The 24830-nt window shown below is 34.7% G+C and overlaps 1 protein-coding gene across 2 annotated transcripts in view; it reads left to right on the forward strand.

The window, feature by feature from the left end:
• CEP120 (centrosomal protein 120) overlaps positions 1-24830 on the forward strand; it is a 38493-nt gene that overhangs the window by 8301 nt on the left and 5362 nt on the right. Inside the window, exons 7-18 of one of the 2 annotated variants that reach the window (XM_059833433.1) lie at positions 1394-1621; positions 1875-2097; positions 4487-4664; positions 7013-7162; positions 8020-8202; positions 10489-10585; positions 10675-10827; positions 11515-11604; positions 12044-12136; positions 13777-13938; positions 17172-17294; positions 18761-18859. In XM_059833433.1, the coding sequence (XP_059689416.1) occupies positions 1394-1621; positions 1875-2097; positions 4487-4664; positions 7013-7162; positions 8020-8202; positions 10489-10585; positions 10675-10827; positions 11515-11604; positions 12044-12136; positions 13777-13938; positions 17172-17294; positions 18761-18859 (1779 nt within the window). The remainder of the gene's footprint in view (positions 1-1393; positions 1622-1874; positions 2098-4486; positions 4665-7012; positions 7163-8019; positions 8203-10488; positions 10586-10674; positions 10828-11514; positions 11605-12043; positions 12137-13776; positions 13939-17171; positions 17295-18760; positions 18860-24830) is intronic. The other variant, XM_059833434.1, reaches the window with a different exon arrangement.

Below are 24830 nucleotides of genomic sequence, written 5' to 3' on the forward strand. Positions count from 1 at the left end.
GTAGCATTGAAAGTGTTTATGGCAATCTGTGTCTGGCCCACACTTAAGAACCTTAGCTGGTAAGTAAGACAGCGTTAGTTATACAAAGTGAGTCTTGGATCTGGACCCATTTAAAGTTATTTTTCTTTAAACTTGTACAGACCATTCTAGTATTGTTATCCAGGTTAGTTTAAGAATGTTTCTGTTTAAATCTTACCTTGTTTCAGATTTTTTTGTCTCAACTTTAAATTTAATTTTTCTAATGACAGTTTTTGGAGAAGATATGCACTGTTGTGTTTGGAATTTCATCTTAGTCTATGGTCTTGAAACAAAGTATTTACTATAACATATAATATATGTACACATACAGAGAATTATGCGTGGCTTTGTCATATTAAAGAATGACTATTTGAAAAAGACCTGTCATGAGGTCAGATACACATCTTGATTTACAGTTTTCTTTTTCTGACTTCTTACTCAGCTTCTTAAAATTTAGGATATAGGATCAGAGCACTGTATTCTGATCCTTTAATATTGAATATATTTTTTCCGAAAATTAATACTTTGGCAGCTAACACCTTTTACAACTAGACTTGGGGGGGGTGTATATATAGTATATGATCGTATTTGTGTGTGTGTGTACATATATATATATACACACACCCCTAGGTGTGTATATTGGCAGCTGATCCCTTTTAGCATTAAAGTAATCATTAAGTCCAATAAATATTGAGTATCAGAATATGCTGTTCTGATCTGCTAAAACAGAAGTGAAGTGACTCTTTATTTGGGAAAGAGCAGGTTGGTATGTAAGTTTCAAAGAGTAACTTTCACAGAGAAAATAAATTACCTTACAGTGTGTGTTTTTAAAGATCCATCTTTTACTTAAGTGTATAAATATTAAGCTGTGGAAGGAAGAAAGAGTTGAGTCAAGTTTTGAAAAAGGTATAATGATTCTTACCAGGAATTAAGAACACAGTCCCTTAATTCCAAAAATCCTTGCTATTTAAGTAGTGTCTAAATATATGCACAAAAGCTGAGCTTTCAAATAACTTTTTTCTTTACCTTGCAGTCATGCATTTTATGTGCCTGTGCATTAAGGGCAAGAGTTTGTGCTGTGTTTAGAAGGCAGACTATTGAATTTGTCCTTCAGAAGGGATGATATGACAGGTCCTCAGAAGGGCAGTGCAGTGATCTGCTACTCTGCTAGCACTGGGCATATCCTACCTGCTCATACTGGAATTTCATAGCTGTTCTTATACTCCTCAAAGCACTTGCTCTCAGTATACAGGGACTCGACTAGAGATGATGACTTTAATTTGTTGTATTTATGCTACTTTAGTAAAGGGTGAACAGGCAGTTTGAGTAGAAATGCACATGGCAGTTACTTTCTAGCACTTTTTTATGTATACAGATCCATCTTTGCTGTGGGGACCAGTCTCTTGGGAGCACTGAAATACCCCTGTCTGGACTACTGAAGGAGGGAAATGTGGAGATTGATCAACACCCTGTGGGAATAGAAGGAGCATTTGTCCTCGTTCCACCAAATAGAGCTAAACAGAAACTGCCACAGTTTCCTTTGGATAGGGCTCCTACTGTTGGGGTATCTGTAATTCTGCAAAGGGAGAGCTTGAGTGCCCAGGTATGGCTTACTCATTTATTGTTGGTTTAGACACTGTTGCACAGTTTCATGTTAAAAATTGGGATTTCTAGGTCATATTTGACAGTTAAGTATGTAAAAGAAAACCTGAAAGAATAAGTTGCTTTATATGAATAATCCTTCCATTGCTTCATTTTTCGATGTCAGAAAAGTAATCTCAACCTATAAAAATGTTGTAGACAGAATTTCTCAGTGCAAGCCATGATCAATAAGAAAACTGTATCACTTCATTCAGCCTTTGATTCCCTTAAATGCTCCAACCGAACCTAAAGAGACCCAGGAGAAAGTTCTTTCACCTATTAGTGGAAAAACAGAGGGCCTGCAACAGAGGTCCCAGAATGTCCTGTCTCAAGCTGACCACTCTCAAGCTGATCACTCTTCTTCAACAGAAGATGAAGCAACAGGAAGTGAAGTTGAAAGTCTTAAGTTTGAAAAAGGCATGAAACTAAAGAAAAAGGGTATGTGGTATATATAATTTTTTTCTCCAGTTGTCAAGTGTGGTCTTGGATCATGTACTAATCATTTGTGCTGATAAATTTCAGGCAAGTAAGAATTATTTACATAAAACAAGTAACAGGAGGAGAATAAATATTGTAATTTGAACATGGTGGTTGTTGAAAGCACTTGGAATATCCAGATTGGGGATTTGATGGTGTATAGATAACAAGAGACATGGATGGTCATCAGCTTGAAAAATAATAACAGAAATGTTTGGAATTTCCTGAATTTGAGCATGGGAAGGTTCAGTGCAATACCCATGAAGAAACTGACTTGCTCAGTGAGGAGATGAAATGGTCTAATGTTCACATTTATTAACTAGAAAGGCAGGGAAAATATAGTATTTTTTAAGATTTCTAATGGATTTACTATGTGAATAATAAATTGTGAAAACCAGCATTCATACTGTACAGACTCCTGGACAAAACCAAGCAACTGTTTTTGTTTGTTTTTATATTATCCTTTTGTAGGGATTTGATAGCCCACATGGCCTTCTGAGACTTCCCTTGTTTTGTTTTTGATTTGAAAACTGGGTTGGGGAGAAGTTGAAGAGAAGTTGAATAGAGATGGCAGAGGAAGAAATGCTATGATATAGTAAAGCTCAGAGGAAAGAATGTTAGCTTGCTTAACATTACTGAACATGCATCTTCCTAAGAGATGATTTATTCATAAATCGAATGATTATTTTTCTAATGATATTTGTATTACTGTTCTTTTGGTCCTAAAGACACCCAGTTCTGTAGAGGAAAATCTGTGTCCTAGAACGTGCTCTCAGGATTTGTCTGCTAATTCAGCCAAACTTTCTTTTAATCCTAACTGATCTTATCTAAGCAAGGATTAAGTCCTCTATATGGAAGGCAACAAGAAAAAGTATTGTGAACCCAGCAACTAGTGTGAATCTGTGGTTAAGAAATCCAGGATTGTGCTTTTTTATGAATAGTAATAATAATTTTATAACTCTGTTTCGGTAAGATGTAAAACATGTCATTTCGCGTTTATCTTTCAGGGCTGGTGGCTGAGTCTTGCCAAGAGGTTAACAAACAGTATATTGAAGAGCTTCCAGTTTTCAAATCAGAGGGCAGAGCAAAGTCACCTCTATTGTCAGATCTGCAAAATTCCAGTAATGCAAGATTTACTGTGTTTAGTACATTGAATGAAATCTGAATATAGTAGCAACTTAAATGAATTTTAACAGTAGGCTCTTTGTTCACTTGTCTGTGACAGCCTTAAACTTCTATTCAGCTATTGCATTGCAGCAGGCAGTCTAGTGACATTTTACATGAATGACTGAAAATTATTTCGTTCCTACCTTGTGCTGACTAGCTGATGTAGAAATATTATTGAATTTTTTTTTGTATTGTTACTGTTAATCCAAATAAAACACTCAAGCAGGAAAAAAAGGAAGTCAATGCTAGCAATGATGTATTTCTTTACAAATTACGAAAATGGAAACATTTTAGATAATTATGAAGGAAGAGGATCAGAACAGCTTGCATTTATAAAAGACAGTTGAGTTCTTCTCTGACAGTTTCTTTGCACTATCTTAAATGTTTTCGGCCGATACCTTTTGGAGACCCTGTCTGTAAAACTGGTAGTTTGACCTGTTATCCTTTGAAGGCAGTACTGGGTCCCAGCGTAAGGACTTGAGAAGCCTAGATGCGATTGGACAGGCACTCACTGTAGCTTCTTCCTAAATTATAAAATGGATGTCACAGTAGGTGGGTTCTGATCAAAGGGCTTAAGCAGATATACTTTACAGACCTAGCTAGAGCATTTTAGTTTATTTAAATATAGTTAAACCTCAGCTTGGGACCAATAGTTAATGCTTCCTTAACTGAGCACTGCAGTTGACCTGGTGCTCTGTCTTTTTCAGTCCCAAACTAAAGAAGTTAGTTAATTCAAAGCAAACTAAGCTACTACAAATGATTTTTTTTATAAGCCCTCCTCCTCTGCATGCCCTCCAGTTGGCTGGGAACAATATGTAAACTGTTGAAACTGAAGTCTTATAGCATTCCTCTGAAGAATTTAATATCTTGGATCTTAGACTAAGCTTTTCTTCAGTGAGATAAACTTATGTAGCTTTGAAGATTAATAAAAAAGGAAAAAAAATTACAGAATCTTTTAAGATTTGAAGTATACTGGGTTTTTTGGTGGTTTTCTTAGAAGCAGTAACATACAAATAGATTGGCTATTTTTCATGTTATTAGCTTATATTACAAGGAATTTAAATGTCTTGGGGAAGCAAGCTATCTGTACTTGCATTTAAAATGTGAGACTTATCTTAAATATATTTTGTTATTTTGAGCAGAACAAATTATTAAAATGTGCATAAATTCTCTTCTCTGTCAGCTGATAATGTTCCGGTAGCTGCATCTCAACCCAGTCCTGTGGGTGCATCCAGTTCTTCTGAGCCTGTGTCAGCACACAAAATTGTCATTCCAGCAGCCTCTCACCATTTTTGCTTTTCAATAGATTTACGAAGTATACGTGGTCTGGAGGTTGGTTTTCCAATAAATTGCATTTTAAGGTATGATTTATCTTTGTTGATATTATTCTTGGTAACAATACCTTTCTTTTCAATGCAAAGCCTTCATAATCTGAATGATTGTTGGCAATATGCTGCCTGATGCCTTTTTGCCTTTATGTAGCTGACTTTCAGTAGCAAAATACTTTAGTGATGAGCCAGATGAACATTCTAAATATCTGAGCATTACAGCATTAAAGATAGTATGTACAACTTCACCTGCACTGTAATTTTTATTAAATCTCACTTGAATATCTGAGCTCAGACAATACAGATCATCACTCAGTCCTTAGAGGAAAAGGAGGATTACTTGTCTTCTTATTTCTGGCTGCCTTTCCAGCTGATCGAAGGAGTGATTTCTGTAGCTTTCCATGTCTCCACCAAGAATTCCTTGTAGTCTTTTAGTAAAAGACAGATCACCTGGTTTGTGTGTGACAGTGAATCTAAAGGAAGCTCATTCTAGTCTTAAAGTGAAAAACCAGTGTAGTAAATACATTCTGAGAGGTAGTATCAGGGTTTTTTGATAGTCTTTGCATACAGTAAGCAAACCTTACTAGGGAGAAGTAGCATCTTTTGTTACATTAATTTGTGGAATTACGAAAAAGACAAGCAAAAGTAGAAAACTACCAGTGCTAGTTTGGAGCAATTGCTTGGAGATTAGTTTGTTACTGATGTCAGCATGAAAGAGAAGTATGGGAGCACTTTTGGAGAATATGCAGAAGTTAGCTGGCAGGTGAATGCTAAGTTGGAGGAGTAAGAATTAAAAAGTTGAAGGACCAGTTAAGATTTAAGGGTATTGAAACCAGTATCTGTATGCAGGTTTGGGTTTGTTTTTTTTTTAATATTGCTGTTGAAGAGAGAAACTTCCTTTTATCACCTTGTTTTGTTTTAGGTTTTCCTTAGAGTTTAGAACCAAGAATTCATAGATACAGGGATGATTTTTTAAAAAAAAAACAATTCTACCTGTGGAATATTAGTGGCATGTGCCAATATTGATGGCATGTGTGAATGCAGTGGTTCATAGCAGTTTTTACAGTTTGCCTTCTAGTTTCCATTAGAGCCCTTTTGGTGCACATGATGAAGCATATCTTTAAATGGTGATTTGGTTTGAAAGGGTTCAATATTTGTGGCTGTGGAGGTGCATCTGCATTTGCTTTGCATTTGTTGTTCTGACAGTTTGGTTCAGTACAGTTTTAACTGGTCACCAGGAAATCTATTTGTGTTAATGATTCTTGGAGTTCAAGCTTTGTTTGAACTAGGGTGAAAAGTTGGAGTTGAGGTGAGGGGGGGGGAATATTTTAAAATACAACTAATAGAGATTGCATCATTAATGGTTTTCTGTGTAGGCTGTATTATTAAATAGGATGGGGAAAACAACATACAATGGATGGAATTTTGTCACATAAAAGCTTTTTCACATAACAGTCCAAAAATGAATTTGCTTCAGAACAGGTGACAACAGAGATTTTGCTGTTTAATGCACTTCAATTTTTACAGTCATTGGTGAATATGGCAAGAAATCGAAGAGGAGAAACATCCAAACACATAAATGCTAAGGGAAGTTGCAGGGTAAAAAACTGCATTTTCACTGTATATTGGGAGCATTATTTCATTCAGGTCTAAACAAGCTCTTTAAATTGTTTTGCACAAGCAGTTGAAGTATGGAATTTTATAAGTGGCAGCATTTGATGCAGCATTTATTTTATTAGTAACTTAGCTGACCGCTGGCATCGTCAATTTTAGCAAAGCAAAGTTCAAGAGATTCTTGGCCTCCCCTTTGTTGTAGTTTATCATACACTGAATTATGATAGTAGAGTAGTTTCAGGCCACATTGTAAATCATATTGGTAAAATGATTCGACTTTCCTTTTTGTGAATTAAACTGTGTGACTTAAACTAAATTCTGCAAATGTGACGGAAATTTTCAAATGGTTCTGACACTGCATACATGTGCTTGTTAGGCCAGTCTTAGCTGTAAATATAGATACAAATGTTTTTAAGTAGCAATCTACATCTGAATGTAATATTCCTTTATTCTATTTCTCTGCTCACTTTTACATAATGATTGCAGAATTTTCAAAGATTAATTCATATGGTTGTGAACATACAGGTTATTAAAGTTTTTTTGTCAAGATAACAGCAAATATAAGTGAAGCTGGTTCAGTGCTGAAGTAAATGAAAACATGAATATTTGAGAACTAAGTTCTATTGTTGGATGTATTTGTGCAAATTTAGCTAACTTTAATACAAGTCGTGCTTCAGTAAAAGATGTCTAAACTGGTTTTCTTGAAGGAGAAGGTATAGGAAAAAAGTATTAAATTATGATTTGATTATTTTTGTTATTGTTATTAGGTACTCGTATCCATTTTTCGGCAGTGCAGCACCTATTATGACAAGCCCACCTGTAGAAGTCAGAAAGAACATGGAAGTCTTTCTTCCACAGTCCTACTGTGCATTTGACTTTGCAACTAGACCTCATCAGCTTCAGGATACATTCTTCAGGTGATAACTTGCATTCTTTTTATCTTAATTACACTTTTTCTGTTTTTCATTGTAAATGCAGTCACAAGTTAAATTTTTACTTAAGATCATCAGTCTGAGAATTTAGTAAAGAATCCAAGTGCTAATGCCAATGAATATTTAATACAGTGCTCTTCCAGTTTCTCTATTACTTACATTTAAAGACAGGGACTCTAAAATTCTTGCTTTTATCTCCTGACTACTTGTGCAGGGATCATTGCTTACAGGAACAAGTGCTGTTGCTGTAAGTTGTTAAATTAAAGGTTGATAGCATAGTTTTAACAAAGCAGTACTTCAAATGAAATAAGTTATTTATTTTTCTTTTTAATACACGACGGCTATGCAGTATTTTTGAAAATACAGCAAGTACTTAGGAAGCTGAGTACAGTGAGGGCTGTGGCACAGTTTTCCCAGTAGTCCCACCAGCTTTCAATAACTGATTAAGATGTGGAATAAAGAAACATCAAAATAGTCTTTTTTTGAAAGAAGAGGTGTAGGAGAAGTATTCTGTGAGTGGCAGTGACTGAAATTTATTTATAGGTATTTGTAAATTAGGATGATCTAGGTCTGTTAAGATTATTCAGTCAATCACTTTCACTGCAGCATTGTTCTTCCTATAATTGGAGAAAGGAATGATAGTCTGACCAAAGTTACTAAGTGATGGAGAAGATACAAAGTCATTTAGTCTCATTCCTCTGTGTGTAAGGAATTGTTTGACAATTGTGACTATCACTGATTTGGGAAGTTACTTTTAGAACATGAGATCCTTTTCCCAAATGAATAGGAATGCTTCCTCTTTTGTGTTGATGCCTGACACTAAAATCACTACTTTGTTTCAGATTACCTCTGCTGGTTGAATTGTGGCACAAGGATAAAACAGCTAAAGACTTACTTCTAGGGGTGGCAAGACTTCAGCTTTCAAATGTTTTGGCTTCAGAAAAAACCCGTTTTTTGGGTGGTAATGGTGAACAATGCTGGCGTCAGACTTACAATGAAACAGTCAGTGTCACAGCAGCACAAGGGTAAAACTATTTTAAAAAATTACTTTGTAGCAAGTTTTGAAGAATTGTTTGTTTAGTATTTCCCTGAAAAAGGACAAGCTCTTGTTTACCTTTTTGAATAGGTAAACAGGATGCAGAGTATTGCAATATGCGGGTGGGAATGGGCATCCAAGAGATAAAAATTTAAATTGCCACAGGCATATTGTGCAACCCCACACCACTGCCAGAGTCATTGTAATAAACCTTTATATAATCATGATCTTGAGTAAGCTTCGCAGACACCTTAAAGAAATAAATAATTGGAAAAAGTGTTATTGAGGCACTTTCCTAAGTTACTTAACAAATACAAGAAACTGCTGATATTCCAGAAAATAGTTAAGACTTTTTGTCTATAGTATGCTTTTAGATGCAACTGAATTCAGTGAATGTTAGGAGGACAGACATAGCCATAGAGTGGAGAGGTTTACTATTTCAGGATTATACTCTCTTATAATAGAAGGAGTTTGAGCTTCTGTACATCAGAAGGAGCAGTGTTATTAGTTAATACTGTGTCTGAAGATAAATGTTCATTTACATAAAGAAGTGATGTTCTTTTTTTAGGTATATGAAGAAACTTAATTTATAGTTACTTCTGTTCTGTGTCCTTGTTGAAGGTGTGAACTGTGCTAGCAATCAGTGTCTAGACCCTCATCTTTTTCTGTGTGATAATGAACTTGATTATGCCTTTAGAAATAAATATAATAGCTGTTAAGACTGAGGTCAGTTTTCAACCTTTAATCCTAGTAATAATTAAATATCCTAATTAATAATCCTAATCAGTAATTAAAACATGCTATATTTAACACGCAGGAAACTTCGGGTTACTGACAAAGACTGATACCCTCCCTCCTCGCAAATTGATAAAAAATTGGTCTCTGATTTTGTTTAAACTTTTCTGTGTGAGAGCCAGCATTGCCTGATTCTGTGGAGAGTTACTTTATGATCTCACTGTACATTAAGGTTCACACTTTCAGCAATAAGTTTGTTAAAATGAAACCTGGTTTTGCACAAAACCTTAATAACCACTAGATGGCATTCTCAAAATGTAATCAGGTCTCTGCATTTTGCTGTGCTGATAGTTTTCTAGCTTTGCTGTTGTTGGTGTAATGTTCTTTTTACAGTCGTGTTAAACTGACTTAATTACTCAGATTTCTGATGTCCACTACCTTGAATCTTGTTTTGTTTTTAATCAGCGACTGATAGAAAGTTGTAAGAATTTAATCCACTAATTTATGTTAATTTATGTGAAGTACGAATGTTTGGTGGGGTTTTTCACCTTGCAAATAACTGTGTAGAAGATTGCACCTTTGTAAAAATATTTTAGTGTTGTCTCTATATTTGCTGGAGGAGAATTTCTGTGAAAACTACAGCCATGGTTAATTCCTGCAGCCTTTTGTTGCGAATTGCCTCATACCGGATTCTGCAGCTTCTAGGCTTCAAGTGATTGTGTAATTGCCTTTGCATTATTGAGTAGTTATAACTGAAATTATAGTTTTCTTTTCTACAAAGTACAGGTCTATATTGCAGTGTACTTTCATGTTAGACTAGTGATAACTTTCAGTTACATGATTTGTGCATATTCCTTCTCTTAATATCTTTCCATGCAGAAAACTACCTTTGTTTACTACATTTTGTTTATGATTAGAGATAGTCAGAGACAAACTGTTTTATCTAAGCAGAAACTGCAAGTAATTTCAAAGTAGTTTATTAACATATTGGTTATCTAGACATTTTTTCACTGTAGAAGAGCAGATAGATATTTTACCTATAAGTGGATTTAAAGTTGTCAGTTCTCTGTGCTGAGATACATATGATATTCTAAGAGACTTATTATACTGTGGATAACTAGAAAGTTACTGTTAACATGTAAAAAAGCAATTTATTGAGTATCTTAGAACAAAGTCAGCAGCAATACCTGTATTCAACAGGTATATTAGAAAGATTTAAGACTGCAGGTAAAATTTTGGATCATTCTCTTGTTACAGGGATGTGTTGATTATAGTAAGCTGTTAGCTAAATAGGTTCCCAATGCCAAGTTGTCTGTTAAAGTCAGAAAGCTTACTGTAGATGTATAAATTAGTCCCTAAGTTAAAACCATATACATGGGAGAGCATGTTTGGGCTCTCACATAGGCAACTGTTTAGAGTCTCTGAGCTTACATGGAACCTTTTAGCATTTAACTTTGCTGGTTTGTGTGTTGTCGTACAACTCACTTTCTGTATTTTTAAGACAGTTTTCATTAAAATAACATTCTAATGCTATTTATAGGTCAGGCAACAGAATAGCAGAGCTTTTGTATGCTATCACTTTGGAAGACTATGGGCTTGTGAAAATGCAAGAAGTTCTGGTGTCAGATTCTTCTCAAGTAAATATTACATAAATCTTATCATTTTTCCTTGAACATTTCTCTGAAAAGTTGTGTTTCCAGTTAAAAATACACTGTTATTATATCAGTGTGTAGGTTCTGGTCAACAGCGGCATGTCCCTCAGACTCAGCCTCGTTGTGCCCCAGAAAACCATCCAGAACCTCGAGAAACTCTTGAATACAAAGCAGCACTGGAGTTAGAAATGTGGAAGGAAATGCAAGAGGACATTTTTGAAAATCAGGTTTTTACTTTCTGTTTATTTCCTAAACTGCATGACTGCCAGAGAAGCTTTAACAGAATTGGTGAGAGGAATATTAACTGCATTTTTCTTAAACTTTGCCACTGTTTCAAATAAGAACTAAATTTTCGCGTATAGACTATTAAAACTTCAGATACATGCAAATATCTTCTATACTCTTAAGGAAGAAGGTTAATTCTTTTCTGTTAAGTGGCTGAAATAGGTGCTGGTAGTGAAATACAGAATACCCCCTTCACAATTTCCCCTTACTGTTTATGAAGTACAGTAGATAATCAAGATTCAGATTATTGGTATTAAATATTAACACTGCATTTCTTTCTTCTCAGTCAAAATCCATTGCTGTGTTTCTACCCTTGAAGTCATTCTCTGTATTCTTAGTCACATGCTTCTTTTAAAAAAAAAAAAAAAAACTGGGAATCTAGTGCCTATTTGTTAGGATATTTTTCTCAAACTTGGGCTTACTTTGCATTTTGTACTTAAGGGTAAGAAATATCTTTCACTATCAGAATCATACATTGAGTTATGTAAGTCAGTGTGCTAAACTTAGTTTTTAATTCTTTTACTTCAAGGCTTAGTTCTGCTAGTACTCTGTCCTTTAATGTTGCACTTCCAACAGCTTTGATTGGTTCTCTGATTTGGGGATTTTGTTCCTTTTTTGGCTTTTAAAAGCTTAAAAAGAAGGAAATGGTCCATATGCAAGCACTTGCAGAAGAATGGAAGAAAAGAGATAGAGAGAGAGAAGCATTAGTGAAGAAAAAGGTAAGGAAACTTGTTCTTATACTTGCTGAAAGTCTCATTATAAATTTCACTATAAAATTTGACAAGATATTTTGTAACTATAACATAGAACAAAGGGTCTGTGATTAGTCTTCACACCCACAGGTATGCATGTATCTAGTTAGAAATCCTTTAGGTTAGCTAACTTTCTTTGGGGGCTTTTTAATTTTAATTGCTTTTCACTTGCGTGGTCAAAAAGCACTTCTGCAGTCCAGCTGTGCATGGTAACCTGTTAGCCTTTATTGTATTAGAAAGAAAAGCTCTCCATTGTGATTTCATCTTTAAGAGCTGGAGATTTGTTTTATATGTAAATTTCCAAACAAAAATTGTTATTATTTTATATAATAGCAAAAGTAAATACTTCGCCTACCTAAAACTTCATTTTTATTGCAAGGAAAAAAGCCTTTTTTTCTTCTTTTAGGTAGCAGAATATACTGTTTTGGAAGAACAACTTCAGAAAACCCTGAGAGATCTAGATAAGCGAGAACGACAGCTTTTTAGTGCTGAATCAGAGGTAAAAAGTGTTTAGTCATTTTAAACAATGCAATTGCATGAGCTATTTCTGCAAGGCTTGAGTTTTCATATGGAGGCAATTGTGACCTGCGTATAAGAACTGAAATAGCCACATTCATACTGATACATAGAGGAACACTAATAATTTAAGCCAAGTTTTGTTAAAACTACACTCTTCTACTAAAATGGAAATTCAGTTAAATTTTAAATGGATTGGTAGAATTATAGAACTGTAAATTTTCTATTATTAACAGAACTAGAGTGTCAGTGGAGACGTTTATATAACATTAGCATATCTCAATTTTAAGTTTAGTACTGTCAGGTGAACCTTCTACATGTGTAGAAGAGTGCCTTACTTCAAACAGTAATTGCTAGATTAACCATTGAAATAGGAGAAGGTGACAAGGAGAGCTGGGAGAAACTGTAATTTTCCAGTTTTTGTTATCCAGCAATTTGACAGAGTTCCTATTTCATATTTTTTTATAGTGACAGGGCCAAAGAAGATGTGGGAGAAGCCAGTAGCTACCACTGTTTCTAGATCTCACTGAATACCCCCAAGATGAGGAAATGGGATGTGAGTGCTCAGGGAAGCTAGTTGTATGAAAAGAGAAAGAAAGAAAATAAACTGCCTATTTTTGTATTTCAGAACAAACTCAGTTACATAGGTAAACTGCTGTGGTGATTTAGCAGTCCAACAAACTCTCTTTCCTCTTGTAGCTCAGATTCATCTTTTTATTATATCAATCCCTCCTGTGCTTGTGAACAAGATTAAGAAAGCTCCCAACACATGGCCTGGCTGGTTGAGCCTGTGTCTTGTTCTGTACTCAGGCTCTCTATACCCCTCAAGATGCAGTTTGTGCAGTAAATAGTGTCTGACTTTACCTTTAACATTTGTGCGAAAAACCTGGTGATTAGGATTGGCCGAATGCATTTCAGTCTGAGTAAAAGTATTTATTTTGAATCTCATACATGTTTGTCTCAACTTGCTCTAAATTTAGTGAGATTGGGATCTGAGGGTTTAGAGATAATAAAAATCAGCGGATTCCAAAAGCATCTAGGCAAAATGATGTAGGGTTCATTTAGCAATTACACAGTTTGAGAAATGGGCCCTTTGGAGAGATGTCTATTCAGCAAGCAGTTTATCTGAGCCAGTAACATCTTTAAAGTTCAAACGTGTCAAGGACTGTTTCCCTGTTTAGCTCAATGAGAAATTGTCTCAATATGCTCAGTTTGAAGAGTGTAGTTGTACTGATCTAAAGGCATCTTGGCTGTAGCTGTGACTTCACTGTTTGCACAGTGAAGGGGTGTATTTAGCTTTTTAGTTTGTAGTAGAAAGGTGGATATAAAATCTGCCTTTAGCAGTCCCAGGTAGAAAGTACAATAGAGACACAGAACTCCATTTTTACAATAGTCAAGCAAGAGTGTATATGTAAACCAAATACAGCAATTTGCAGTCATTACTTAAACTGAAAGCCAATAAAAGAGTATATAGCAAACAAATAGATAACCATGGAATTTCTATTGTTTAATTTTTAAAACAGGTAACAATTTTTTTTTGTCATGGATAGTAGTGACAGTTGTAAGAAAGACTCTTAAAGATCTTGCATCTATGGATTAATATAAATATGTCTCACTTCTAAGCTTCAAAGAGTAAAGAAGGAGTTGCAAGCAGAGCATGAACGAAATCTGCAGGAGCTACAGGATTCTGTGCGGCGAGCCAGAGAAGAATGTGCACACCAGGTTGAGCTAGAAAGGTCAAAAATCAAACAGCTGGAGGAAGACAAGCTTCGCTTACAGCAGCAGGTAAGTACACTTAAATTTTCTGCATCAACCATTTACTTATTTAAGTAAGTATTTCTTAAAATAAGTGTACTAAGTTGAGCAATGATTTTGAGGCAAGCACATTCTGACAACTCTAATAAATATTGTATCTCCATTGCTCAGTAAGCTACGTGCTGGGATCCATCTCTGTCAGTCTTGCTCAGTAGCAGGGCCAGTTTGCAATGCAGTGGTTATAATTTATATTTTTTCAACACTGAAAATCAAACTGCAATTACAAGCATACATTACATGTAGAACCTGAATTGCAGTATACTTTTCAGTAACTTAATAAATAGTTAGCAATCAACATCTAGCAAAACATCTAAGTAGCTTGGCCATGCAGTTCGTTTTATTCTTCCATTGCAAAAGAGTATTTCTATTATCCTTATTGGAGCGGGGGGGATTATCTTGATGTTGTGATCTTCTATTCTGAAAGTAGTAGTTTCATTAAACTGAGAAAATTTAGACCACATTCTTTTGTCCTGTAAGCTAGCTTTTGCACTAAACGACAAGGCTAGTCTAGCTATTTTTCTTGACTGTTAAAACATACTGTAAAATTCTAAAAGTATTAGCTTTTTTGAGCAGTTACAATATTAGATGCTTAATTTGTTGTTAAGTAGATTAAATCTTAGTGATGTGTAAGTGTGTTTCAAAGTACTTAGTTTATGTAGATTAATTACTTTGGTGCTTTTCATTTCTGGTATGTGATAGTGATAATCCCACAACAGCTTTGACTGATTGAAGAACTGTATCAGCCAAAGGCCTATTTTTGTATTAGGAAGAGTTGTGCTGGGGTTTTGTGGGTTTTTTAGTTTAATATTAAACACTGATACTAACCTACTTCTTTTAGCGTCAGCATGTTAACCACAGTACAGTGAACTTTTTAAATATAGCCAATACAAAAATTGCTACTAATCTAGAAGATGCTAATCTTGGCTATTCTACTTTAACAATCATTGAATTGAGATGAGCAGTTTCAAACTGCAGAACGCAATCCACTTCGAAGTGATGAGTGGACCACTTCTGCATCGTAGAAGTGTTGGCAGCTACCAATGCTGTGTCAGTCCAGACAAGACAGCCAATAGTTCTTCAGGCTCAAGCGGCCAAATGCCACCACATAGGAGTCATCTTCCAAATTCGTTCTTTTGACTCCCACTGGCTTTTTTAGCCAGGTTGCAATACCATCACAATCACTTTATTTTTCCTATTCAAAACAGACATACGGTATCAGATCAAAGATCCAGTTAGCTCAGCATTCTGTTGCAATGGTTGAATTTAGAGCACAAGAAAATAAGAAGTGGGACAAGGGGAAAATACAATTTTGGTATATCCAGCAATATCATCAAGAGTTACATGTACCCTCAGCCAGAGAGAGCATTTCATATTTACTATCAGTCAGTGAAAGTATGCTTCATGAACTCATCTGATCCCTTTTAAGAAGTATTTCTAGTTTTAGCATTGCAACATCCTGTGGCAGTGAGTTCTAAAATTTAATTATGTGTTGTATATTTAAAAACTCCTTTTTGTTCATTTTAAGCTTGTTGCTTAATAATTATGAAGAATCCTTTAATGCCTGTGCTACATACTGTTCCTGAGTGCTTAGGTGTCTGTCATACTGTCTCTCTTCCAAACACGAGCCCTGTTATGTTCTGTCTTTGTATGAAGGCCATTCCTTCCAGCTGATCATCCTGGCTGTCTTCCTCTGTGCTGTTCCTGCTATTTTGAATCTCACTCGTGTTTCAATATGAGATGGTTGTTACTGCATATTCTGCCTAAGACAAGCTTTTTTGTTTTGCTTTGCTGGGGGTGAGGTGGGGGTTTGTTTGTTTCTTTTGGAGTCTCAGTGTAGGAGGATTTCCTTTGTAATGTGCACAAGCAGAAAGTTCCTGTTGCTACCAGTTCTGATGGGCCTCTTTTTTTACCTTTTTGGGTGTGGGGTTTTTGTTTGAGCATTTTGGGTTTTTTATCAAGGAATGTTCTGGAATAAATTATTATAGTCCTAAACCATATGGTTTGACTTATTCCTTACCTTTTAAGGAGACATGTCAATACACAATTTTCACACTTGAATTAGAGTTCTCTAAATATATGAAAAGTGACTGCAGTGAACTACATTTTTGTATGCCTCCTTAGGAAGCATCTTTGCTTTCTTACATCAGTTCTATAAAAGTAATAAATACAAAAAGCAAAAATCTGGGAGAAAAATAAAGGTGACCCAATTAGGAGATCCAGAGAATTAAAATATTGATGTACTAATAGGAGAAGTCATAGGCTTTGAAACAGAAATTAATTCTCTGAAGCATTTTCACCTAGTATTCTAAACTGTTGGATATAATTCATGGACATACTTGCATTAACTAGTTAGACATAAATGCAAGTGCAGCATTTGGGATCATATTCTGTGATGGAATATATCATTTCAATCAGGTATATTAAGGTACTTACAGTTGAATAATATTTAACATAAGAAGAATATAAGCTACTCTTAGAAAATATCTTATAAAAAATTCTTAGTATTTTTAATATGGTATAATGAAAAAAGCTGTTAAACATTTGACTTGCTTAGTTTCTTTGCAGCAAAGTAATTGTGTATTGGCATTGTTTTTCAAAATTTTTTTGAAAAGCAAAGCTTTCTTCTTATATCTTCATGAAACTGTGGAATTACACAGTGAGGGCAGAGGTACATAGCATTAAGTCATTAGTCACTGAAGTCTTTCTACTTCAGCCTTTCTTCTAAATCATTATTTGGCTGTACAAGTATCAGTTGTTTCCTCTTCCAGACATTCCTAAACAAGTTATGCTGGTAAAATTGAGTAAGTAATAAAACTTCATATAGTGGGTAACACTGTTGGCTTCTTTAAAAGATGTGTGTAAATCTAAATAGTTTTTCTGTGTTTCTTCTGCAAGTTGTTTTAGAAATGTGAACAGCAATGTTTATAAATCTTGATCTTCTGTATATGAGGACAGACTTTCTTTCCAGTACTGGGAAAAGATCCTCTTTAAAATTCTTCCTATTAAAACATTGCTGTATGCTGTCATCAAGAAATCATTAATTATGAATGTGTAGCTTTCAGTGTCTGTTTTGTATCAGATAATTGACAGTAAGATGTTTGTTCCAGGGACTAAGGAATAACTTAAGTTCTGTATCCTAATTCTTTGTCTGTGAATGAAGTTTTTCGGTTAATTTGCATTGTTTCTTGATATCCTTAATGTAGCTTTATGAAGCAGAAAATAAGTATAAAATTTTGGAGAAGGAGTTCCAGCAGTACAAAGAACAGCAAAGTTGCAAACCAGAAATCCAGCTACAATCGGAAATAAATCTTCTCACTTTAGAAAAGGTATACTGGATTTTTCTAGTCTTTAAAAACTGTCACAATGGTCCATTCACTGATAAGGGAGATACAGAATAATCATGCATGATTGGTTAATTTGTCCATTTTGGTTTGCTTTTTCCAGCAGTTTTTTCAGACTTTAAATATTAAGACAAATAAGGCCAACAGTGGCTTTACTTCTATAGAGGAAGAAGTAGTGTTAGAGGCTAAGGCAGGAAAAAAACTAACCCATATATTTAAATTGCTACCATTGTGATTTATGCTGGGGACTCTGAGCGTTCTGTTTATAGAACTAAATAAAGATGAAGATTTTCTTGTGAGGATTGATTTAGACTGGTATTCCATTATGTACATTGGTTTTTTATTAAGTACTTCTGAAAAGAGACTGTGTTACTTATCAGTTGAATGGAATCACTGTCATAAGTTGATTTCTTAGAAACTGTATGTGCCTTCAGTAGAGGATATTTTACTTAATTAAAACCACAGATATGGGCATTATTTTCTCAGAATTGTTGTGAAGTTTTAGTCAAATTGTTGACCATATATGCTGAAAGAAATTGTACCAGGCTTCTTGGCATGAAATGCACTCAGTTATATGGCCAGTCTACATGTTACTGTATGCTTGAATAACTTCTTCTAATAATGCAAGCAAATGATTCAATGTTCCTGTCTGTACAGGCTTTATAAACTCCTAGCTTAAATTTTATGTTAGATTTCCTGTATTTGTTAGATTTTTTAAAAAAAAATAAGTGCTTTAAGATCTTCACAAATGTAATGGTAAATAATTTTTGTCGTAATAAAAGAATATCTTAATTGTTAATTAAAAATGCTTCGTTTTTCAGGTTACTGTGTTCTGTGTGCTTCATAACTGTTTTCATTTGCTTTTTAATATTAATTTTCTTTGCACAGAATGCAGTGAATTTTTAGTGTAACATTTTTTAAAGATTATTTAGATTTAATTTAGATGAAAGATTCACATGCGATACATAGGTTTTAAAGAACTGTTTGAACAGATGTCTATTTCAGAGAAAAGAATGTAGCACATATCTGCCATCAGCTGCAGGAAAGAAAAAAAATCTACACACCTTTTAAAGGCAAGATTTATCCATCAGTGTTTCTGTTAAATTAGTGTTTATAATCTTACTTTGAAAAAAAAAAAAACAAAAACAAGGGGGGGCAGTTGCTAATTTGAGTATCTTAAATGTAAAGGTTATGTCAGCAGATTTAGTGCTAAAAACTAATCTTTTCCTTATTTGTATAGACAGCTATCCAATAAAAATAAGGCTATATTTTAAACAAGAAAATGTTCATGTGCCATAATATTTACATTATATTATATAACAGCTTTAGATGATGTTGTATGTTACACTACATAAACACTTTTCTTAAACCAGACCCTTTGTATATATACATCTTTCAGTGATTGTTACTGCTGTTATTGCTTCAGCTGATAGGATTTTAATTGCTTTTAGGTTGAACTTGAAAGAAAGTTGGAGTCAGCTACCAAGTCAAAGCTTCACTACAAACAACAGTGGACAAGGGCTTTGAAAGAACTTGCAAGGTTAAAACAGGTATGCAGGTTTTCGTTTGTTGTATGAGACAACCAAGTTAATGTAGTGTTGGAAGTTAATTACAATTACTGTTAACTACTGGTAGTTTTCATTTTATGTGTGTTTGTCTTAGCGAAATTACAGCTCTGGGCTATGTTTATTACAAAAATGGGAACAGCAAAACTGATTTGAGTTTGACGTTGAACTCAGAAAAGACCAAGGCTCAGGTCTGCAGAGAAGGTTGGCATAGCTAAAAGGAGGCATGATTCAAAAAAGGAAAGTTTCATTAGTCTCATTCCCAATAATGCTCAGTCAGCACTTCCAGAGAAAATACTTTGTTCCTGTCCCAACTGTCTTGGTCAGTTACAGTCCTAACTGTTCTGTATTTTTAACTGTAAAATGAATGAAGAGTAAAGATGAGAAAAAAATCTTAGCTTTTAGAAAGAATGGTTTAATGTTTGCTGAACGCTGTAAAATGAAGTAAACTTGAAGAAAAGTTAAACTGGAAGTGAAACTTTTTTCTCCTGCTTTTGGAAATCCTAATCTCATCCTAATGTGACATGCTTTTTTACTGCTGCGTTTTAACGGAGCTCATGTGTGTATGTGTGTATATATATTCATGCACATATGACTTGAAAATACTCTGCAGGAGTAGCAGCTTCATCCTCACTGAATCCATATGCCTCTGTGGTTTTCATGTTTGTCTGTCTTTCATGAATTACAGTAAACATTAGCTAAACAGTATAATTAAGAATGGCAAGTGTTTCCATTGGCCCTGACAAACAAATTATTAAATCATTAATCCCTGTTGCTGAACGAACCTTGACATAGATACAAAGCTTCAGAATACAAGTTTAGTAGAAGGTTTTTATTACCTGTATTCACACCTACTTCCTGCTTGAGGAAAAATGTTGGGTTTTTTAAGGATTATAGTTCCTACTTCATTCCTACTGTTAGAGTATTCAGTTTTTGGAGAGTAAGAAGCTAAGCCCACCCTTTCCTAATTGATAATTACTTTTTTAATCTGTATTTCTTTTTGAAGAGAGTGAATGTGCTGTATAATCACTATTAGTAATTAAAAATTCATCTTTATTTGCTGTCTTCAAATTGGTCCTTTTTTGCCTAGTGATAAAAGGAGTCACGAATTCTCTTCAATTTCTGTAACATCTATGCTTGACAAGATGATAGAAGGAAGAATATAAGTCTTTTCTCTGATTAAGATCTCTTCAGCAGCCATGATATGTCCACGCTATTTTTTTCTTACTGCCATATTTAAAAATTCCTATAGAATAAAAAAGATTAACACTAGTATATATCACTGTCAAGTTTTTATTATAAACTTCATCACCATAGACCTGACGGTCTGAATTTAGTAACATATGTAGATCGTTTCAGCTGACCCTCTTGCTGAGAGTCTGAACCATAAAATCAGTTGGCATGTACAGTGAATACTTAAAACTTCTCTACTGCAGAACAAACCCTTTCAAGGTAGTTTCTTGTGTTTTTTATATTCCTGTGCTTCATCTTATACTTAGTCTATTGATAAAGGATTTAAGTGACTTTAAAGAGTCAAATAAAAGTTGAAGCAGAGCTGATCAAAAACCATTTACTGTGTTTTAAATATAAATTTGGAAACTGTTGCTTCAGGAATTCTAGATTCGCTTTAGTTCAGATGATTTGTGCAATTGTGCATAGTTCGCCCAATTTCTTGTTTAAATTGGATTAGTACCATGTTAATTTTGCATTGCCTCTGGTGAATAGCCACAGGGCTGTAATCTGTGCCAGTAATTTGTCACACCAAAGCTCTCTAGAGAGCTATACAAAACATTTGTGTAGTGAGGATTAGACGCTGAAAGCCATATCTTAGATTGTTAATAAATGTTAATGACAAAACCCAGCTGGTAAGTCTTGGAAATGAGATCTAATGCTTTGTGCCCATTGCCAAAACAATGTTTAAACAGAGATTTCCATTACTCAAAGGTGACCTAGTACAGTCAATTTGTGAATTAAAGAAGCATAATCTACAGGCTAAGCATTTAGTAAAATGCTCTTCTGATTTGCAACCATAAAAGTCAATGTTTCCTTAATTAAGAAGTTTCCTTTTGCTTTGGAACTAGTTCTTAGCACACATCTGTGATGGTTTTATATTTTGCAGAATATGAGATATGTACTACATAACTTAGAAAAGTATGGGACTGTTAATAGAAAATGCTCTATACTTCTCCATGTCTATGATTTTGAATGCTAAACACAGTGCCAGTGGTAACCAAAAAAACCCTAAAGTACATGAGAACACATATACATCATGCTTACCTGTGCTTAACAAAATACAGAAGTTAGCTGAATTTAAAGACAGTTTGCAAAGCTGAGTGAAAATAGACTTCACCCAGCTTAGTCTTCTTCCCTCTTTGTCACTCAGTGCAAGTCTGTATTAATATGTCATTTATTATACCCCTGTTTAGCTTTAGGAAGACAAATATGTCAACAAGTTAGCTATGTATCTATGGACCCAGGTAGATTTTATCATTTCCAGAAGTTTCAAAAACTGTCTTTCAAAGTTTGACTGGGAGATCTCAATGCTACACAAATGAGACTTCCATAGTTTTTATGTATGTGAGCATTATTTCTGAGAGCAATCAAACCATTTCCACAAAATGCTTACAGAGATCTTAAAGGATAAATTCATACCTGTCTGAGTGCAAGAAACAATGCCTCAAAACAAAAATCAAAGCTGGCAGGTATTATATTTTCAGCAGTTGATAATCTCTGTTATAATCCAGAAAACAAAAACCTCAAAATGTACATGCATATGTTTTTCAGTGTTCTGGGAGAAATATTTAAGTTTTTTAATGTGTTTGCGCCCTACAGAGCTGTTAAAACCAGCACTGATGCATTTGTTTAAAACAGCATAGCCTGTATTGGCTGGCTGACATTCACTCTATCTTGTCCAGTGTCTTGCTTATCCACTCAGTAATTAATTTGATTAATTTACAAGTAATTTAGCCAAGGATGGGATGTAAATCTTTGTTTAAAAAAAAAGGCACAAAAAAAAAAAAACAGTTGGAGGTCCAAGCCTTGGTTAAAAACTGTGTCTTGAAACCATCCAGGCCCTCCTACTGACTTGTCAGCTCTGGGTTATTTTCAGAAAACTTTACTTGAGTTTCTTAGCCTCAATCGTAAGTTTTTCCCACAGACTTGCATGGTATGTGTGAGTGGGAGAGTGAATAGTGGCTGCTATTTAGCCATTGTTTAGTCTAGTGTATGTATGTTTACATCTCCCTTTTGGATTTATAGGCAGCTATGGCAAAATAAAGATTGTGCTTCCTTGATTGAAGAGCCTCTTAACTAGAGCACCTGGCGGCATACAGGGATTCTTTCATGACCTGATTATAATTGAAATTTTGCGGGTTTTTTATTGCTGGTTAATTTTTATTTAATGCTGATATTCCTGTAGTACCATAGGCTTCAAAACATGATTGAAGTTCCCACCATGCAAGCTCCTAAAACAGTATTCCGTGTCTCAAGCACTACATTAGAGATGCAAACTAATGAAAAGAAATAGTAAAACATTGAAGTAAATTATCTGATAAGTAGTATGTGGCTTTGTTTGGATTGGATTTGTTTTGTTTGTGGGGATGTAAGAGGAGGATGGCAAAATATCAAATTATTAAGAGAAAGGAATATCGGTGATAAGTTTTACTGAGGGGGGGGAAGAAAAGAAAATGAGCAAAAGGAGTAACATCACTAGCACTGCTGAGAAAGTAGTGTAGGAGAAGGTACCTGGGCCAACTAAGAGTATATTGCAAAAATAATTTTCAGAGTAATTTAAACATGATACTCTTGGTTCATCTGTCACTGCCTCACTATGGGATAGTGGCTGATGATGACTAGTTGGTGATGCAAGAGTAAGGTTTCCAAGTGTTCTGAGTTTCTGGTGGGTCTTACCTTCTATCCACAAAGCAACTGATGATTCTGGAGTGTTCCCTTACCTGAAATTTAAAAATGCAAAATTCCAGAAGTTTAAAATACTAACAGTTCTTACTGAGGCTTAAAACAGCCTGACTGGCTACAATAAGCAGTTGGGAATAAATCTGAAATGTTCGTTATTTCAGGATATATTATTGGAGCATATTCTCTTTGAAAATGTTAAGTATGTTACAAAGTCTTGACTGAGAATTTCAAGTATGAGTTTATGTGTATAAGCTTGTGTGCACTGAGGTACACTTAAAAATACTTTGTGTTCAATTATAACTTAGTTTTTAAGTATACACAGAATAAAATGAAGATGTTAAAGTGGGTTTAGAAATGCTGGACTTTGCTTTATTAGTACCGTAAATGTGCAAAAGTGTTTTATTAATAATGTTTTTTCATTTTGGAAGATCTCATAGTAAATTCTGAAACATTTCAAGTATTACTATGCAGTAGGGTTCGGTTCCTTCTCTGGTTAAAAAAAAAAAGTGCTTGTTGCCCAATGGATTGTTAAACTGTGGAAAAAGTGGATTTAATACCTGAATGTCTCTGAAGTGGCACCAGTTACATCACTGTGACTAATAAGAAATCCTTCCTTCTCTTTCATCGTAACAAAATACAGTCTTTTTATGGCCCCTCAACATATAGCAATTGCATATCATTTAAGACACAATCAGCATACCTCACTTCTTATCAAACTACTGTTGTAAATTCTTTGCCATCTTCTTGTATTGATGGATTATTGGGAAATGGGTTTCTGTTGCTCTGCTATGAATGGTATACATAGAGCAAGTACATACATACATACGCACCCTACAAATTGTTATGACAGACTTTTAAAGGGGTCAAAAACTAACGTTGGGAAAGACATATGAAAATCAGAGTACAAAGTATGTAACTTGAATTACACACGGGATCATCATAAATGAATCTGCAAAATCCCTTCTTACTTGTTTTCATGTCGTTTTTCCCCAAGTTGAACAGTGTTAAACTGAATGCTAGGGAAACCTTACTGCAGAAAATGTTAATTTTTTTAAATTTAATATTATTGTATTTAAATGTCATTATTCAGGGTTATGGTATGGCACACATCAGGAATTCCTGACTTCCACTGTTAGAGGACTAAAATCAATCTCATCTTTTCCCTCACCCCTCCCAAACAAGGAAATGACAAATATTTGTCATGTTTACATCACAATTATATTAGTAATCAAATTGAATTTCTAATCACATTTCTCTGAAAGGAAGTCCTACCCAACATTAACTTCTAGACTGATAAGAGTTTTTCTCGTCTATGGAGAAAAGGAGAATTTAGCACTCTCTATATTCAAACTTACTTCCATAGAAATCTAGGGATATTATCCTGAGCAATGAGCACGCTCACTAGCGATACTGACTTTTTAAATTTTTTTTTTCATAGACATTTTTCCCAGGGAAAAACATCAAAAGGAATAGGAACTGAACAAAGGATTCTTCAGGAAAGCCTTGCTTTTCCTACATCTCTCTGTGGTTTTTGCATCATTCTCTTTTTTCTCCTTTTCTTGGTTTTATTAAACATCACTAGAGATGTTTCTTAATCAAAAAAACTTATGGTTCTGAAACTAACTACTTCAGTGAGGGCATAAAGGACCAAGGTATTAAATGAGATCCCTTCTGATCAATAGTAAAGCGTTAGGAATATTCTTTCTTCCTGGCCTGATTGAGCTTTGGAGCTTTTTCTATTAACCTTTGGTATAAGTACTTCTAATGTATACTTTTTTGAGTTTAAGATGCCTTTTTTGCTATCAGTTTGCCATTGTGAGCATGTTGCTGAACCGCAGGAACTTCTGGATCATTGAACTTCCCTGCCTCAAATAGTAACGTATCGACTTGTCATGTAACTTGTACTCCCACATGCTTTTTATGGCCCGCACGCAGTTATGTGTTTCCTCTGAAACTGCAACTGTAAGAAGACTTTCAAAATCTTTCCTTATAGATCTGAGTAATACACTCCGCAAACTGAAGGACTGGATTAGAAGACTTC

Source organism: Gavia stellata, chromosome Z (assembly GCF_030936135.1).
Source record: "Gavia stellata isolate bGavSte3 chromosome Z, bGavSte3.hap2, whole genome shotgun sequence".
Lineage (NCBI taxonomy): Eukaryota > Metazoa > Chordata > Aves > Gaviiformes > Gaviidae > Gavia > Gavia stellata.